Raw genomic sequence first — 19,201 nt, 5'->3', positions numbered from 1 at the left:
GCTTTACTGAGATATAATTCATATGCCATACAGTTCACCCATTTAAACTGTATAATTCAATGTTTTTTAATTAATTTACAGGGTTATGCACCCTTTATCACAATCTAAATTTAGAATATTTTTGTGCCCCAAAGAAACCCTGTGCCCATTAGCAGTCACTCCCCACTCCTCACCCCAAATCCCTTCCCCAGCCTTAGACAACCACTAATCTACTTTCTGTCTCTTTAGATTTACCCATTCTGCACATTTCATATAAACGGAATCATAAAATGTGATCTTTTTTGACTTTTTTTTCCACTTAGCATAATGTTTTCATCCTTCATCCATGTTGGAGTGTGTATAAGTACTTCATTCCTTTTTATTGCTGGACCACATTCCATTGTATGGATATACCACATTTTCTTTATCCATTCACCATTTGGTGGACATTTGGGTTGTTTACACTTTTTGGCTCTTATTAATAATACTGTTATAAACATTTGTGTACAAGTTTTTGTGTGGATCTCTTGTGTATATACCGATGAGTGGAATTATTAGGTCGCATGGTAACAAAGTGGTACCATTTTACATCCCCACCATAAGTTCCAGTTCCTCCATATACTCATCAACACTTGGTATGGTCAGTCTTTTAATTTTAGCCAGTCTGTTGGGTATATAAAGGTATCTCATTGGGTTTAAATTTGCATTTCCTAATGAGAATGATGGTGAACATCTTTTAATGTACTCAGTTGCTATCCATATATCTTCTTCAGTAAAGTATCTGTTTAAATCTTTTGCCCATTTAAAAATTGAGTTACGGGGACTTCCTGGTGGTGCAGTGGTTAAGACTCTGCGCTCCCAATGCAGGGGGCCTGGGTTCGATCCCTGGTCAGAGAACTAGGTCCCACATGCATGCCACAACTAAGGGTTTGCCTGCCACAACTAAGGAAGCCCACATGCTGCAACTAAGGAGCCTGCCTGCCGCAACTAAGACCCAGCGCAACCAAATTAAAAAAAAATTGAATTGCATTCTTTTACATTCCTTATTATATATTATTATTACAATTTCTTTTTTTTTTCTTTTGGCTGCGTTGGGTCTTCATTGCTGCATGTGGGCTTTCTCTAGTTGCGGCGAGTGGGGTCTACTCTTCATTGCAGTACGTGGGCTTCTCATTGTGGTAGCTTCTCTTCTTGCAGAGCATGGGCTCTAGGCACTTGGTCTTCAGTAGTTGCAGCATGCGGGCTCAGTAGTTGTGGCATGCAGGCCCTAGAGTACGTGGGCTTCAGTAGTTGTGGCACATGGGCTCGTGGGCTCTAGAGCACAGGCTCAGTAGTTGTGGCACACGGGCTTAGTTGCTTTGCGGCATGTGGGATCTTCCTGGACCAGGGATTGAACCCTTGTCCCCTGCATTGTCAGGTGGATTCTTAGCCACTGTGCCACCAGGGAAGTCCCTATTACAAGTTCTTTATCACATATGTGACTTACAAATATTGCCTTCTAGTCTGTTGCTTGCCTTTTCATTCTCTTAACAGTATCTTCTGAAGAGTCAAATTTTTGAATTTTGATTAAGTATAATTTATCAGTTTTTAAATTTTAGGAATTATGCTTTTAGTGTCATATTTAAGAAATTTTGCCTAGCCCAAGGTCACAAAGATTTTCTCTGTGTTTTGTTCTAGAAGTTTTATAATCTTAGGCTTTACATCTAGGTATACGATCCATTTTTATACATGGTGCAAGATATGGATTGAAGTGTCACTTTTTTGAATGTAAATGTCTAACTGTTCCAGCATCATTGGTTGAGAAGACAATCCTTTCTTTACTGAATTGCCTTTGCATCTTGTCAAAATCAGTTGTCCATATATATGTGAGTTTATTTCTGGACTTTCTGTTGTGTTTCCCTCATATATTTGTATATCTTTACACCAATACCATACTGTCTTGATTACTGTAGTTTTCTATTAAGTCTTGAAATTGGGATGTGCCAGTGCTCCAACTCTGCTCTTTTTCAAAGTTGGTTTGGTTATTCTAGGTCCTTTGCATTTCCATGTGAACTTTAGAATCAGTTTGTCAGTTTCTACAAAAAAGTCTACTGGGATTTTGATTTGGATTGCAATGAATCTTTAGATCAACTTGGGGAGAATTGACATTTTAACAATATCGGAGTCTTCCAACCCATGAACAAGGTATGGACTTCTATTTATTTAGGTCTTTCAAAATTCATTTCAACATCTTTTTTAGTTTTCAGTGTTTAGGTCTTGTACATTTTTGGGGTCAGATTTATTTCTATATTTCATATTTTTGATGTACTGTAAATGGTACTATTTTTAAAATTTCTACTTCTAATTTTTCATTGCTATTACATAGAAATACAGTTGATTTTTTGTATATTGATCTTGTATCCTCCAACCTTGATAAATTCACTTATTATTCCTAGTAGTTAGTCTAATAGTTTAACTGTTAAACAATGAACTTCTAAAGAGATTTAAATAATAACAAAATCTTGTATATTTGCCCACGTCCTTACCATTTCTAATGCTCTTCATTCCTTTGTGTAGCTCCATATTTCCATCTGATATCTTTTTTTGTCTTCCTGAGGATTTCCTTTAACATTTCTTTTAGCATGAGTCTGTTCGTCATCAATTCTTCCAGCCTCTGTATGTCTGAAAAAAAAATCTTTACTTTGCCTTCATTTTTGTAATATATTTTATTAGGTTTGGAATTCTAGCTTGACAGTATTTTTCTTTCAGTACTTTAAAATGTTGCTCTAGTGTTGTTTTCTCATTTGCATTGTTTCCAATGAGAAATCTGTTGTCATCCTTATCTTTGTTTCTCAGTATGAAGCATGTCTTTTTGTTCTGGATGCTTTTAAGACTTTTAACTGTTTTGAGAATGTGATTTTGTTATGCCTTGGTGTGCTTTTCTTCACGTCTCTTGTGTTCGGGATTTGTTGAGGTTCTTGGATCTGTGGGTTTATAGTTTTCATAAAACTTTGGAAAAACTTTGGCCATAATTTCTTCAAGTATTTTTTTCTGTATCTGCTTTCATTCCTCTTTTCTGGGGACTCCAATTATGTGTTTATTATTATACATATCAGAAGACTGCTTGAAATTGACCTATAGCTCATTAATGCTCTATGCATTTTAAAAAATATTCTTCTCTGTGTGTTTTATTTTGGATAGTTTTATTGCCATGTCTTCATGTTCACTAATCTTTTCTTCTGAAATGTCTAATCAGCCAATCAACTGAACAAGTTTATGTTTTCATTTTAGACATTATAGTTTTCATCTTTAGAAGTTTGATTTGAGCCTGTTTCATTTCTTATATAGTGCTATTTAACTTTTGAACATATAGAATATAGTTGTAATAATTATTTATTGCCCTTACTTGCTAAATCTTACACATGTGTCAGTTTTGGTAGTTTTTATTTTTATTTTTTAAATTGAAGTATAGTTGATTAACAATATTGTGTTAGTTTCAGGTGTACAGCAAAGTGATTCAGATATATACATATATACATATATTTTTATTTTTTCCAGATTCTTTTCCCTTATAGGTTGCTACTAGATATTGAGTATATTTCCCTGTGCTATATAGTAGGTCCTTGTTGGTTACCTATTTTATATATAATAGTGTGTATATGTTAATCTCAAACTCCTAATTTATCCCTCCCCCCTTCCCTTTTGATAACCATAAATTTGTTTTCTATGCCTGTGTGTCTATTTCTCTATTGAAAATAAGTTCACTTGTATCATTTTTTAAAGATTCCATATAAAGCAGAAACTAACACACCATTGTAAAGCAATTATACTCCAATAAAGATGTTAAAAAAAAGATTCCACATATAAGTGATATCATATTATATTTGTCTTTCTCTGTCTGGCTTACTTCACTTAGTGTGATAATCTCTATGTCCATCCATGTTGCTGTAAGTGGCATTGTTTTCATTCTTTTTTTATGGCTGAGTACTATTCCACTGTGTATGTATACCACTTCTTTTTTTTTAAATTTTTTACCTCATCTTCTTTATCCATTCATCTGTTGATGGACATTTAGGTTGCTTCCATGTCTTGGCTATTGTAACTAGTGCTGCAGTGAACATTGCAGTGCAGGTATGTTTTCAAGTTGTAGTTTTCTCCGGATATTTGCCTAGGAATGGGATTGCTGTATCATATATGGTAACTCTTTTTTTAGTTTTGGTAGGTTTCTTTGTCTGTTTGTTTTTGTTTTTTGTTCTCTGGCTGTGCCACATGGCTTGTGGGATCTTAGTTCCCCAACCAGGGATTGAACCCAGGCCCTCAGCAGTGAGAGCCTGGAGTTCTAACCACTGGACCGCTAGGGAATTCCCAGTTTTGTTAGGTTTTAATTGAATTTTTTTCTCTTCATTATGTGTCTTATTTTCCTGCTTCTTTGCATGTCTGACAATTTTTGTCTGGATGCTAGACATTTTATCTTTGGATAGTGGATATTATTATATTCCTATAAACATTCCTTAGATTTGTTCTGTAACTCAGTTAAGTTACTTGGAAGCAGTCTGAACTCTAGCTGCCTGGATCTATATGGACCTAGACTCTAGACTCTGTCTCATCAACTTAAAGCTTACTGTGATCTGCCTATGTTCCCCCTTCATGTACTGCAGCCTACAGTCTCGCTCAAGGCAGTAAGCTGGGCAATTAGTCAACTCATCTTATTTATTTCTTGTTTCTCAGGATTCACTGTCCTTTGTTATCTGATGTCCAGTATCTTGAAGACCATTGTTTTGTGTATTTTGTCCACTGCTTTCAGCTGTTTCAAGCAGGAGGAAAAATTTTATCCTTGTTACTTCACTGTGGCCAGAAGGGGACATCTGTATTTTAAAAATAAATTTCTCATGATTAAGACACAACCACCCTAGCCCTAGTTTGTAGGTTAACATTTGAAAACCACTGCTTTAATCCTAATGGACTACTTCTCACTGATCTTCAGTCATCCATATAACTTTGTTTCTATGTCTTTGCTATTCTAGATCCCCAAGTCCTGACCTTCTTCCCCCTTGTTTTCCCTGTCCAATCTTAAAGGGTCTCCAGAGTTTAATCAAAATGCTGTCTCCCTCCTCTCAGAGTAGCAGGGCTTCCACCTCTCTGCTGAGAAAGTCATTCTTCCCTAAATGCTTCCATGGCAAATTTATTACATTAAAAAAAATCATAGTAGTTGTTATATTCTGCATTTTATGATAACCGTTTGCTCATCCATTTGTAAAATTCCTAAGGTCAGACACTTTGTCTTTTTTGCATAAAGTAGGTATTGTATTGTATTGTATCCTAAGGAATGAAGGAGGGCCTTGAAGGCAAGAGAATGAGTAATAGAACTAAGCAGTACAGAGAGAACACCTCAGAGTTTCATAAGGTGGTTCTGAAGTCTTGTTTTGGTTCAGGCAATATAAGATTGGGTTAGCAAATAGGTTTCATCTTGCCTGGTGAATGTGACTGAATAGTATGTTAAGAAGGATTCTGAGACCACATCTTGACTCCATGAGAAAGCTAGCCTTTAGATAGTAAAATGTTGGAATGTCTCAGGTATTTTGATAGTTTTGGCTGAACATGTAGGATATTTTGAAACAATGGCTAACAAGTATAAAATACATGTCACAGAATGTTCTAAGCATGATGCACATATAAACTCATTTACTTCTCCTGACAACCCATTGAGGTAAGTTCTATTAGTACCCCCATTTTGTAGACAGGGAAACTAAGGCACAGAGACATTAAGAAACTTGCTCAAGTCACAGTTGGTTATTCTGGCTCCAGAGCCTGTGTTTTTGTCACCGTTATACTGTCTTCATATTGAACATTTAATGTTTCATAAAAATTGAGGGAGTTAGCCCACATAGCTATACTTTTCTAGTATGGAAGGGACAAAGTGAATTTGTTGTTTGTTAATATAATTGTCCAAGCTTCCCCAACTTTTACCTTAGATTAGAAAGATTTATCCTTCATGATTTTTATAGTCATATCTGATTCTTTGTGTTTTATTTCTTTAGGATCTCTTGCCAGCTCCATCTTTGACCCACTCAAATCTCTTGTGGGTGCTTCAGGAGGAGTCTATGCTCTGATGGGAGGCTATTTCATGAATGTTCTAGTGGTAAGAACTTTGGGAGTGGAATCTATGGACCTTAAATTTTTTTTTTAAAAAACAATTACTTGTATTTGGTTCAGGGGATCTTCATTTATCAATATTTACTAAGAACACATCTTCCATTTGGCCACAAGAGTTTTCCTTTCATATTTTATCTTTATTTTTTCCCCCGATCTCAAAAATAATGAATATTAAATAAAATTCAAAATTAAAAAATAGGAAGTCAAAGTTGCCAATTTAGTATCTGTTAACAGTTTCATATACATCCTTTCAGACATTTTCTATGTGTATTCAAAATTCTACCAATAGTAATGCTACAAAAATGGAACTACCCTTATATTGTTCTGCATCTTAACATAAAGTATCCTATCTACTCATGGCAGTACACAGAAATCCAGCTCAGTCTTTTCAGGTGCTCCACATCACGCTCTATATAGCTGTATCCCGACATTTAATCCTTAATTGAAAAGAAATCTCGGGTGATTACAGCTTTTCACATTTCAAAATAATGCTGTAAGGGATGTTCTTTCACACCTATCTTTTTGCATTTGTGTGATTCTTTTTGCAGGTAAATTCCTAGAAGTGGATTTACTGGGTGAAGGTTTTACATTTTCATTGATAAATGCCTCCAAAGTTGCATACCATTTTACACGCCCATGATATAGTATGTGAGATGCCAATCACTTTTTCAAACAGGCTAAAATCCTGACTAAATTAACCCTTTAATCACATAGGTGTGCTTTAAAGATACTCTAGGAGGAAGAAATATGAATCAATTAAAAAACTGCTCAAAAAATAGAAGTCATTTAGAAAAATGTTTTTCAAACTTTGGATTGCAACCCATTAGTGGTTGTGAACGCAGCTGAAGGGATTGTGAAATCCCTTTACAAACAAAATTTTCAGTACACATCACATGTAATAAGGATAAGTACTATTTGATTTATGTGTGTTATGTAAATTATTTCTTACTGTAGGTCATGGTCACAACAATTTGAAAATAATTGATTTAGAATAAACACAGCTATTTCAGCATCTCTACTCTCTGGGAAGAGAGTTAACTTGAAAGGGAAGGGAGAGGTAACTCGGGCTGAAGTGGGAGTGTCTTTCTGAGTCTGCTCTGTCCTCTAGTAACACACGAGGGTACTGCAAGCTGGTGTGAGATTTTTCAAAGCTAAAATCCAACTGGGTTGTTTTTGGACCGACATTTAAAATTTTTTGAAATTATCTAAAAAAATAAAGGTAATACTTAAATTTTAGTTGTCTTTGCTAACTCCTACTTAGAAAGAGGGTAAAGATGTATCAAATGAATATTAACCAAAAAACTTGGAAATATTTCATCAGATTTAGTTTGACAGCATGCATTAACTATCTATCTATGACATATTAAGTGTTGATTTTTTATTACTTATATTTAGATTATTTCCTGCTAATAAAATTGTGCCTACTTTATATCAAGGAATTTAATATCATGTTTCATTTTCACTCCAAAGTGCACCAGCACTGTGCTTCCCAAATACATTTGAAAACTGGGCTGTTACACCGATGCTTTGTTTTGCAAATATTTGACACTCACACTTTATTTTAAATGATAAAGCAGATGAAGGGGGAGGACAGTTGAAGTTTCATTTGCCAATAGATAGCTTATATTATTATTTATCTCTTTGCAAGAATTTTCGAGAAATGATTCCTGCCTTTGGAATTATCAGACTACTCATCATCGTCCTTATAAGTAAGTGTGTTTTGTGAACACTTCACACCTTCAATTTTATGGGTTCAACCTTCAGAAAGCCTTCTCACATTTCCCAAACACTAACAAGTAGGATGACCATCAGCCTAGAGTCAGAAAGAATGGTTCGGCTTCATAGCCCTAAGCAGAAAGGTGTGAATGGAGTTTTCACAGACCCTGGTGGGTGGTTCTTAGAAGTGCCTCTGTTTCTTTCTGGAGTGCAGGGAGTCAAGAGAGCAGGGCTCGAGGCACTCTGTCCACTTCAACCACAATACCATCGTTTATGGATTTAAAAAAATATATATATATTTTAAAATATTTATTTACTTATTTATCTTTGGCTGCGTTGGGTCTTCGTTGCTGCACGCAGGCTTTTCTCTAGGTGCAGCGAGCGGGGACTACTCTTCGCTGCAGTGCGCGGGCTTCTCATTGTGGTGGCTTCTCTTGTTGTGGAGCACGGGCTCTAGGTGCGCGGGCTTCAGTAGTTGTGGTGCACGGGCTTAGTTGCTCTGTGGCATGTGGGATCTTCCTGGACCAGGGCTCGAACCCGTGTTCCCTGCATTGGCAGGCAGATTCTTAACCACTGCGGTGCCAGGGAAGCCCCTGGATTTTTAAAATTTTTTATTAAAAAATTTTTTTATTGGAGTATAGTTGATTTAAAATGTTGTGTTACTTTCTGCTGTCATTTATGTTTTATATACTGGATTTTTCTTGTTCACACGTTAGATTCTGCGTATGATTTTGTCAGAAAGGGAAAGCTTGAAAACCATTCATATAATCCATTTTCTTCCTCAATTTCAGATAAAAAAAAAAACTGATCTAGGATATAAGCATGGAGTGGTGGCTGAGGATTGAGGATGAGAGCAGAGGTGAAGGAAGAGAGGGGTCAGGGAACTAGGAGCATGACTGATGTGGCTTTGGAAATCTCCAAGAATGATAGTCTAGAATTACATGCTGAAAGAGCTTAGGGAGTACGTTCAATCTGGAGAAGAGGTGGAATTTTAGGCGGGTCTGAAAGTCAGGATTTTGGATGGGTGGCAGGCCATACAGAGTAGAAGCAAACAAGAGTGAAGGCAGGGCTGGTAACTTGTATTTCTGGATCTGCTCCTGCTGAAGCTGTATCTGCATGGAGGGTGCGGGGAGAAGGCTGACCCTGGGGCCAGACTGTCGGCTCAGACTTGAAGGCCAAGACAGAAGTGACACTTGATACAGGCTAAGCTTTTGGCTGTCCACATAGTAGGAAAAAATGATTCTGCAAATTGGTATCAAGAGTTCAAAAAAGAGACTAAATTAAGTTTATGAACAATTTAACTGTAAAAACAATATTTCATCCTGAGAGAAAAGAAGTGACTTGTTTCTAGTTTATACCATACCATATATACTGTTTTTCTCCATAAGAAATCCAAAAAGTGAGGGAAACTAGTCAGCACAGAAGGGAGGACAGGTGCCTGGGAGTTAGTTAGGAGAGTTGCCGTGCAGGCAGAGCCGTCTGAGTCACAACCAGAACCAAGGGACAAGTCCTTAGACAGAAAAATATTCTTACACAAGTTACCTGGGTCATCAGTCAATCTGTTTCTTTCAGGTAATTATGAATGACTTTTGTAAAATAAGCCTCAAACCCTCAATGAGAAAAAGGTTTTAATACTCTAATGCCCTTTAATGTTGGAGTAAAAGCCCTTTCCTCATGCACAGGGTTATCTCCAAATACAGTTTATGTAACATTCTGTCATTCTTTCTTTTCTTTTTTTAATTGGGGTATAGTTGCTTTAAACATTCTGTCGTTCTTGAGGTAAGTAATACAATCACTGAATGATGTGCTTTTATTATATCCTACAAACATAGGTAGGACACACTAACATCAACCTTCCCCACAGGCCATTTCTAAAAGTTCTTTGGCCTGGTTTACCTACTACTGAAAATGAGAGAAGTTAGAACAAACTGCGGATTAATGAAATACAAGTACATTTTAATTTTAAACATGTTTCCTTGGGAAAATGTATAGTTTTTTTTTTTTAATGGTAAATATTATTCCTAATTGTGAAGGGCAATTGGCCCTAGGACCTTCCTTCATTAAGCATTATTTGTTGGATCTGTTTTCTAACAAAGCAACTGAGCTTCCCTGGAAAAAGTTCAGGAAATCTCACATTTTCATCCTTCAAAAAATCCATATAAAGGCAGCTCCCTTAAAATGAGTGTCAAATTTTACTGAAGACAATGATTTGGTTTATTGGAATGAGGGCTTCTTTTCAGGTGGGAAGACAGGTCTCAGTTTAGAGACTGCAGCAGCTTAGAAGTAAACTCCCCTGGGAAGCAGAAAGGGCCAGGCAGATATAAGTCAGAAGGTGCCAAAACAAGAGAGAAATTGAATTGCTAAGGGTTACAAAGAGTTTTTGAAAGGAGGTCTCCAACTGTGGAAGACTAGACCAAAGTAACTGTCTCCAGTAAGTCAACCCTGTTTTCCAGCAGTGGTTTTCTTATACTTTCCTCGTCCTATCTCGTTATTAAACTGGATCAGGAATTGCAAATGATCGAAAAAACAATATAGCCACATTTATCCAGCATTTTGTGTGATAGTCATTTACAATTAAATTAACATTGAGTACTTCTCCTCGACCTCAATTTCTATCCAGTGACTTCAGTGTCAATACTGTATTGAAAGGGAAACTAGCCAGAACACATGGTCCTGATGCTGTTTTCCCAAAGGCAAGGACTAGGTCTTTCTCTCTCCTAGGACATTCACTAAGTAGAGCACAGGGAATTGGGGGATGGGTGTGGAATGTGACAGCTGCAGGAGATGTTTCCAAGTACACATGTAGGGCAGAGTTCTTCTAAGCCAAGAAACCTGGAAGCTCTTTTAGCATCAGAGGTCTGACTTATTTGAGGAATGTCTAAGTTCTGGCTCTCACTGTTCCATTAGAAGATGTGGACTTATTTCCTTTTTTGGCCCATCTTCTGTACTCCTGATGGTAATCAGAGGCGATTAGTGTGGTGGGTGAGAGTGAAGCCTCCCACAGTCAGACTGCTTAAGGTTCAAATCCCACTACTGCCTCTGAGATGGGCGGCCTTGGGCAAGTACTTAACCTCTGTTTTGGTTTATGTATAAAACACCACCGTCATTCCTCACTTGGGTTGCTGCAGTAGTAGTAATTAGCTTGTCTGCTTGCTCCTGTCTTTGCTTCCTCAGAGTATGTTTCCTATACAGCAGCCAGAATCATCTTTTAAAAACATAAATCAGACATGTCACTCCTGTGCTCAAAAGCTTCAAAGCGTAAAAGTCAAAGTCCTTACAATGGTCCATAAGGGCCCTACATGATCTGCATCTGCTTCTGTTTGATCTCATCACCTACTACTTTATCCCTAACTTTAGTCCAGAATCACCTGAAGGTCTTGTTAAAACACAGACTGCTGAGCCCTACCTTTAGAGTTTCTGGTTCAGTAAGTCTGGGGTGGGCCTGAGAATTTTCATTTCTAGTAAGTTCCCGGTGATGCTGGGATCCCCAGTGGGGCAGGGAACCATCCTTTGAAAACCACCTATGCAACCAGATCAACTGCTTTGGTATTCCTCAAACACACCAGGTACGGATGGTCCTGCCTTAGGGACTTTGCACTGCCCTCTGCCTAGAGGACTCTTACTTCAAAGGTCAGCATGGCTTGCTCCCTTATCTCTATCAAATGCCATATTCTCCTTGAGCTCCTCCCTGACTCTCCAGTTAAAAATCACACCCTACTCCCAGCATTCCCAATTCTCCTTCTTCTCTTTGTGTGTTCTCCATAGCACTAAGCACCATTTGACAATACTGTATTTTTTTACTTATTCACTTGCCTTCCCCAACTAGACTTTCAGTTCCATGAGGCAGTCTGATCTGTTCACGGCAGTATCTCCACCATCTAGAATAGTGCCTGGCACATGGGAGATAATCAATAAATACTTGTTGGATCAATACATCTATAAAATGGGATAATGATAGTACCTATTTCATGGGGTTGTTGTGAGGATTAATGATGGAGGCTAGTACATGTAAAACTCTTAGAACAGTACCTAGCACAGAGTAAGTCTCAATAAACGTTGCTACCATTGCTAGAGGGGAACCAAAAAAAACTGGCGCACTATTTTGGAGATCGTGGGGCTTCACTGGGCTGTTTTCCCTTCTAGTTGTGTCGGACATGGGATTTGCTCTCTACAGAAGGTTCTTTGTCCCTGCAAATGGGTCCCCGGTGAGTTCAACTTATTATTTTTTATATTACCTATCATATCAATAGCTAAAAAGGGTCACCAAATAGGGGCAACAATTCTGAGATTTAGGGCAGTCAGTTTTACAATTGGAAGTTAAGAAAATTCCTGAGGAAATCAGCCTTTTGGATTGTCCTTTTCACTTCTCTCTCTCATAGCCCTGACAACTGGCTCTAGTTCTCTGCACCTGCTATACTGGTAGCTATTTCAAAAAACAGGAGTGAAGGGACTTCACAGAGAATAAAATGCAGATTGGAAAGCAGCAATAATTTGGGTCCAGATGAATTTACAATAAAAAGAAAACTGACAAAGATTTCCGGTTTTATTGAAATTGGTCTTTGAATTTGGTAGTTTCCGTTTGACTATCTGTGTGTATTTTTTAATTTAGACATTCCATTTATGTGCGATCAGATTATGCTCCTATAGAGATCCCTCATGGCACCTCAACTCTTACTCTCTTGGTTGGCCTTATATAGAACCATCCTAAACGCAATGATGACCAAGATTAAAGAGAAATGATGGCTCTGTCTTGTGTACTCAGAGTCAGTGAACTGATATTTTTTTTAGCTTTGCATGATTTGGAATATCTCCTCTCTGTGCACATGGAGTTTTTTTGTCTCTTTTGTCTCACCACCTTGCCGTTCAGACTTTTAAGACTCTTTGACTGGGATGGTATTTGTTTTTTAAACAGCTGAAATATGCAATTAACATTTTCTTCACTTATTCCCGTTTTTTCCCCCTTTTTTCTCAAGGTGTCTTTTGCAGCTCACATTGCAGGTGGATTTGCTGGAATGTCCATTGGTTATACCGTGTTCAGCTGCTTTGATAAGGCACTGCTGAAAGATCCAAGGTTTTGGATAGCAATTGCAGCTTATTTAGCTTGCGTCTTATTTGCTGTGTTTTTCAACATTTTCCTATCCCCAGCGAACTGACTTGCCCCTAACACAAACCAATTAATAAAAGGAGGCATCTGGGAAAAAACTGGAGAACTCTCTATGAAGAAACAGAGAAGTCCCAGCAAATGCTAACAATTTTATAAACAGGACAAAACACCCTTGAAGTCGTCAGTTTCAAAGACTGCTTACAAAAGGAGTTAGGGTTTAAGGAAGGGGCTCTTCTGAGTGCATGAGGGGGAAGAGGAAGAAAGAAAAGGGAAGGGAAGTGAGAACTAAAGATTGGCTCTTTCCCAGGTGTGCTGCGTGAGGGTATGTATCCTCTAAAAGAGACTTGCTCTCCTACGAGGGTATACTATAGAGATTGCTTGATAGAATCCACAAATAATGTTCTATGCTGAAAATAAAAACTTTTCACATCTGTCAGACTATTGATTATCACTTTCCATCACTGTTCGAGTCGATAAGTCACTGTTTGGGGTGCTTTATATGCATTATTGCTCATCTTTTTAACAACCCAGAAAGGCAGCTATTACTCTGTATCTTAGAGAGGAGGATATGGGAACTCTTAAAAAAAATCAAGTAACTTGTCTAAGAGGGGGCAGGATTTAAAGGTTGGTCATGACTTGACAGCCCATATTCTCCTGCCCTCCTGGTCTATCAGTGCTGTGTTCCCCAAATACCAAAAGTTTATTGTATCATGGTGGGGTTTCCCTGGTGGCGCAGTGGTTAAGAATCTGCCTGCCAATGCAGGGGACATGGGTTCGAGCCCTGGTCCAGGAAGATCCCACATGCCTCAGAGCAACTAAGCCTGTGCGCCACAACTACTGAGCCTGATGCTCTAGAGCCTGCGAGCCACAACTACTGAGTCCACGCACCACAACTATTGAAGCCCGCACGCCTAGAGCCCGTGCTCCACAACAAAAGAAGCCACCGCAATGAGAAGCCCGCGCACCGCAATGAAGAGTAGCCCCCGCTCGCCGCAACTAGAGAAAGCCCGTGCACAGCAACAAAGACCCAACACAGCCAAAATTAATAAATAAACAAATAAATAAATTTATTTTTAAAAAATATCATGGGAGTATGGGAAGAAACATTTCTAAGGGTGTACCAAGAATGGTAGAAATACCTTATAGAAGAATTCTCTGGATTGCTAGTTTAAGATTCAAATAGTGTGGGCAACTAAGCCCTTGCGCCACAACTACTGAGCCCGTGTGCTGCGACTACTGAAGCCCGCTTGCCTAGAGCCCGTGCTCTGCAACAACTGCAATGAGTAGTCCCACTCGCTGCAACTAGAGAAAGCCCATGTGCAGCAACAAAGACCCAACTCAGCCAAACAAAACAAAAAAGATTTGAACAGTGTGTCTAGGATCCCAAGGAACCTGGAACTATCTTTCTCGTGCACACTATGTACCTGGACTCTTTTTGGAGTCTCATCTATGATAAGATTCTCATCCTTTACGTGGCTAGTGGCTCTTCTATGAGTGGGTATTTACAAAAGGTAAAATGTCATCTGAAAGCTGGGATGCCTGTGTCCTTTTCTTGTATGGAACCCAGATTGCTGGCCATTCTTTTTCCAAAATAGTAGTTTTAGGTCACCTGAACGCAGGAAATACAATTTTTTCTTCTTTTACCATAAGCATGTTTTATTTAAAACCCACCTAAACATGTTGCTGTATTCTGAAAGGAGGATACATGCTTAATTAGATATAGTGAGAAAAGTAGTATTTTAGCATTTTGAGAAAAGCTGATCTGGGATTTGTTTCAGAATTCTTTAAAATTTGAGTATGAGAATACAGTTATGTTCTTGGTTAAACAAAGAACTTAAAAGAAACTCTTTTACCTTTCCATCCCAAACCTGCTCTTTTCCCTTGTGATGACCTTTGTCAACAGTTGGGTGTATATTCTCCTAGACCTTTTTCGACTCAGGATGAGCAGAAAGGGAAATGGCTTTCAGTTGACGGCTGACTCACTCATTGCATTGAACTGCACTGAATCTGCTCTATACCCACCAAGGGATAAATTCAGAGAACAAGTTGAAGATGACTTTGGTATAACTTCTCAAAGCATGATTTGCTTCTCAGATTTACCTAAACTAAGAAAGGTTTGGGTTAATCTCGCTGTTTTAGCTATTTAAATGTACATATGAAATGAAGGTTTTTAACAAGATAAATGAGATCATACTACATGTATTGTTCTGTAACTTGTTTTATAATATGACTTAGGGATCTTTCTGTTAGTTCCTAGAGATCTTTATTCTCTGAATTGTTAATGATAAAGATGTACTATAGTTTATTTAACCATTCCTCTATTGAACACTTAAGTTGTGCTGATTTTGTATTATTACCAACAGTGCTATGTGAACATCCTAGTATGTGCAGTGTGTCTTTGAGAATGAATCAATGAATGGATATTTCAAGCATCCAGAAGCAGAAATGCTATGTTTATTTTGATAGATTTAAACTACCTTTTTGTTTTTTGGCCGTGCCTCATGGCTTGTGGGATCTTAGTTCCCCGACCAAGGATTGAACACGGGCCATGGCAGTGAAAGCTCCAAGTCCTAACCACTGGACCACCAGAGAATTCCCTAAATTACCTTTTTAAAAAATAATTAATTAATTAATTAATTTTTGGCTCAGTTGGGTCTTTGTTGCTGGGGCTTTCTCTAGTTGTGGCGAGCGGGGACTACTCTTCGTTGCGGTGTGCGGGATTCTCACTGCGGTGGCTTCTCTTGTCGCGGAGCACGGGCTCTAGGCGTGCGGGCTTCAGTAGTTGTGGCACGCGGGCTCAGTAGTTGTGGCTCGCGGGCTCAGTAGTTGTGGCTCGCAGGCTCTAGAGCGCAGGCTCAGTAGTTGTGGTGCACGGGCTTAGTTGCTCTGCGGCACGTGGGATCTTCCCGGACCAGGGCTGGAACCCGTGTCCTCTGCATTGGTAGGCGGATTCTTAACCACTGCGCCACCAGGGAAGACTCTGAATTACCTTTTAAACAGCTGTATCCATTTATATTCTTACTGATAGCATATGAGAGTAACAGTTTCCTCATACTTTTGCCAAAAGCAGGTATTATAAATCTTGAAAAAATTTACATTTTGATAGTTAAAAAATAATACTTTATTTTAATTTGTATTTCTCTGACTACTAATGAGGCTTAGTGTTTTTTAAGTTTACTAATAATTTATAATTTATATATTACACATAATATATAATTTATATAATACATAATATACAAATATGAATATATATATATATTTTCCTGATGAAAGGGTTGCATTTAATTTGAAAATTAGCTATAGTTGGCAAAGAAGCCCAGGGAAGAAATATTTATCTGCCATCACCAACCCACTAGGTCACTAGCTCTGAAGAGAGATCTTTAATGACCTAAAGTGCAATGTAATTGTTAATAATAGAAAACTAGACAGAGAAACAGGATTCATCTAACTATGAAATCGGACATGACCCATTGATTATTAAGACTGATGACTAAGAAGTTGTTATCTAGTTAGATTATTTTGGTACTAGAAACATCGTTCACATTACCAAAAACAGTGATGTCTTTCTGGGTTCCCCGGGGCGTAAAGTTACCATTAAAAAAGCACACAAACATCTGGTGTTTTAAATGTGACATCTCTGAATTATAGAGGAGCCATTTATTCAGCTTAATTTGGGGCTCATAATTTTAGTCTCCTAAACTGTGCTGTAGTATTAGAAATGTTGGAAATATTCTTTATGTGTGCTGCCCAATAAGGTAGCCACTAGGCACATGTAGCTATTTACATTTAATTAAAATTAAATAAAATTAAAAACTCAGTGCCTCTGTTACACAAGCCACGTTGCAAGTGCTCAATAGCTATGTGTTTCTAGTGGCCATCTTATTGGACAGTGCAGATGGAGTCTATTCCAACATTGCTGCAAAAAGTTCCACCGGATTTAAAAAAAAAAGTTCCATTGGGTAGCGCTGTTTTAGAAGCAGGAATGAAGACAGGGAGATGGATTTTAGCTGATGCCTGACTCACTCACTGCACTGAACCAAACTGAATCTGCTCTACATCTGCAAAGGGACACATTCAGAGATTAAGCTGAAGATGGCTGTGGTATAACTTTTAAGCATGATCTGCTTCAGATTTACCTAAACTGAGAAAGGTCTGTGTTAATCTCTCTGTCTTAGCTAATTAAGAGTCATTTGAAATTTTTTCTTTTCTTTTGAACTCTATAGTACTGTATCTGTGTATATTAGTATTTGTGTCATTTGCTATGAAAGCTTTAGGACCTAAGATTTGAAGCTAAATAATAGTACTTCTTCTTTCAGGAAATACCATGCACTTGTCCTTTAAGGAAAAAAAAAACCCTTTAATTTCTTTTGGTGATTTTAACAGTAAAGTGCTCATGGTAAAAGAAAAAATTAAAATATATATAATTATAAAAAATTAAGTCAATTGTAATCACACTACCCTGAGATAATCATAGTTAATATTTTGATGAATATCCTAGGCTTTATTGGATGCATCTCTACATATAAATAAACTTACAATAATGGGGCCATATTATTCTATATTTTATAATGTGAATGTTACTGAAACGATATATCAATGTCTTTTTATATTAGTATATATTTATTATTTCTATTGGTTGCATAGTACCACACTGTGGATGTACTATTATTTATATGTACAAAACAGTCTTTCTTGTATTGATAATTATTTTGGATATTTTCAAGTTATGATTATTATAAACAACAAGAATAATATCTTTGCTTACACTTTAAAATGCTTTGGATTGTTGGGTCAAAGAGTATAGTACTATTAACATAATAAAGTCAAATAGAAATTTTCTCTATCTCAGGAATACAACACAATTTTAGAAGTTTGATGCTTCTGCAAGTCTTTTGAACTATATAAAGCTTTCAAAGAGGAACTAAAGACTCTAGAACCTGTTATTTAAAAAGTCAAAACTTTCACTATTTGACATACCTAATTTAAATAATTAAACTTGTAAGAGAAAACAGATGATTTCTTAATATCTCTTTCATGAAAATTTCAAGTGTGCTTAGAGAGGAAAAATAACAGTTTAGTAAAACAGTTACGAGCTGACTTTAGAGCCACAGTGATTGAGTTTGAATACCAGTTCTAGCTGTGTGATCTTGGGTAATTTAAGGTGTGCCTCAGTTTCCTGATCTGTAAAATGGGGGAACAACATACCTACCTCATAGGATTTTTGTGATGAACATATCTTGTAGCTATAATATCCCAGTATGTTGTTTGATTGTGTAACATTTCCCTTTCTATAAGGGATATAGGACATACATTTATATGTTAAATGAAAGTGAATGAAAACATTCACTCTTTTTTTCTTTCCTTTGGGATATATTTTCTCTTAGATATCCTAGGGTATCAACTCTAATATGGAACCTACTGGCTCATAATCCAAGCATCTATATTATAACTCGCCCCACTGCTCCCTCCACAAAGCAAGCTACATGTCTTAAAAAGGTCAAATACTGTTATAATGAAAATTTCTATAATACTACCACCATACCAATGATCCATTTATTTCAAGCAATATCTAATAACAACCTGGTAGTACAAAATAGTTGAGAATTTTTGGAAAATTTTCACAGCAAAGTTAGCAATAATTTCATAAATATTCATAAATATATTACTGAAATGATTTCTGAAAATGCTCAAAAACTGCCAGAAAGAAACTAGAATTTAGACATTTAAGTGTGGATTAAAAAACTAATCTACATTCTTATAGCGAGAGCCAGATTTGTTTCTTTTGGTTTCTTTAAATGCTGTATCTTACTGGATTATGAAATGAAACATGCCTTTTCCTTTGTGCATAAATGAGTTTTAAAATCATTGACTTTGGTTATAGTTTTTATATAAAATAATCTTAACAGGTTTGTAAGATCAAGTCAGTAGTTTTAGGAACCTCTCCAAAAGTTCTCAGTTAAAAAAAATAAAACAACAAACTTCAGCTGAGTAAGAAGACTCTTTTCTTACAGGAATTCCTATAATTCTGTTCTTCATAGGAGGGAATATATACACCCCTCCTCCAGGTATCTTTTTTTTTCTCATTGCATTGTAAGGTCTAAACATAAATGATTTTATATTCCTGACATCTTAAACATATTCTTGGTAACAGATTATTACAACTTTCTAGGGAAAAAAGTAGAGCAACCAGCATGCTGAACGAGTGATGCTTTGTTCATATTTTGGCCATAGGTTTGCCTTAAGAAATAGCACACCCTTCAGAATGGAAGA

General features: G+C 37.1%; 1 protein-coding gene across 2 annotated transcripts in view; it reads left to right on the top strand.

The window, feature by feature from the left end:
- RHBDL2 (rhomboid like 2) overlaps positions 1 to 13,228 on the top strand; it is a 52,993-nt gene extending 39,765 nt beyond the window's left edge. The window contains exons 5-8 of one of the 2 annotated variants that reach the window (XM_007164737.2): positions 5,997 to 6,097; positions 7,760 to 7,820; positions 11,971 to 12,032; positions 12,801 to 13,228. In XM_007164737.2, coding sequence (XP_007164799.2) covers positions 5,997 to 6,097; positions 7,760 to 7,820; positions 11,971 to 12,032; positions 12,801 to 12,980 — 404 coding nt within the window. In that variant the 3' untranslated portion in view covers positions 12,981 to 13,228. The remainder of the gene's footprint in view (positions 1 to 5,996; positions 6,098 to 7,759; positions 7,821 to 11,970; positions 12,033 to 12,800) is intronic. The other variant, XM_057540648.1, reaches the window with a different exon arrangement.
- The last annotated feature ends 5,973 nt before the right edge of the window (positions 13,229 to 19,201 follow it).

The sequence above is a fragment of the Balaenoptera acutorostrata genome, chromosome 1 (assembly GCF_949987535.1).
Source record: "Balaenoptera acutorostrata chromosome 1, mBalAcu1.1, whole genome shotgun sequence".
Lineage (NCBI taxonomy): Eukaryota > Metazoa > Chordata > Mammalia > Artiodactyla > Balaenopteridae > Balaenoptera > Balaenoptera acutorostrata.
This window is presented reverse-complemented; position numbering and strand designations above follow the sequence as displayed.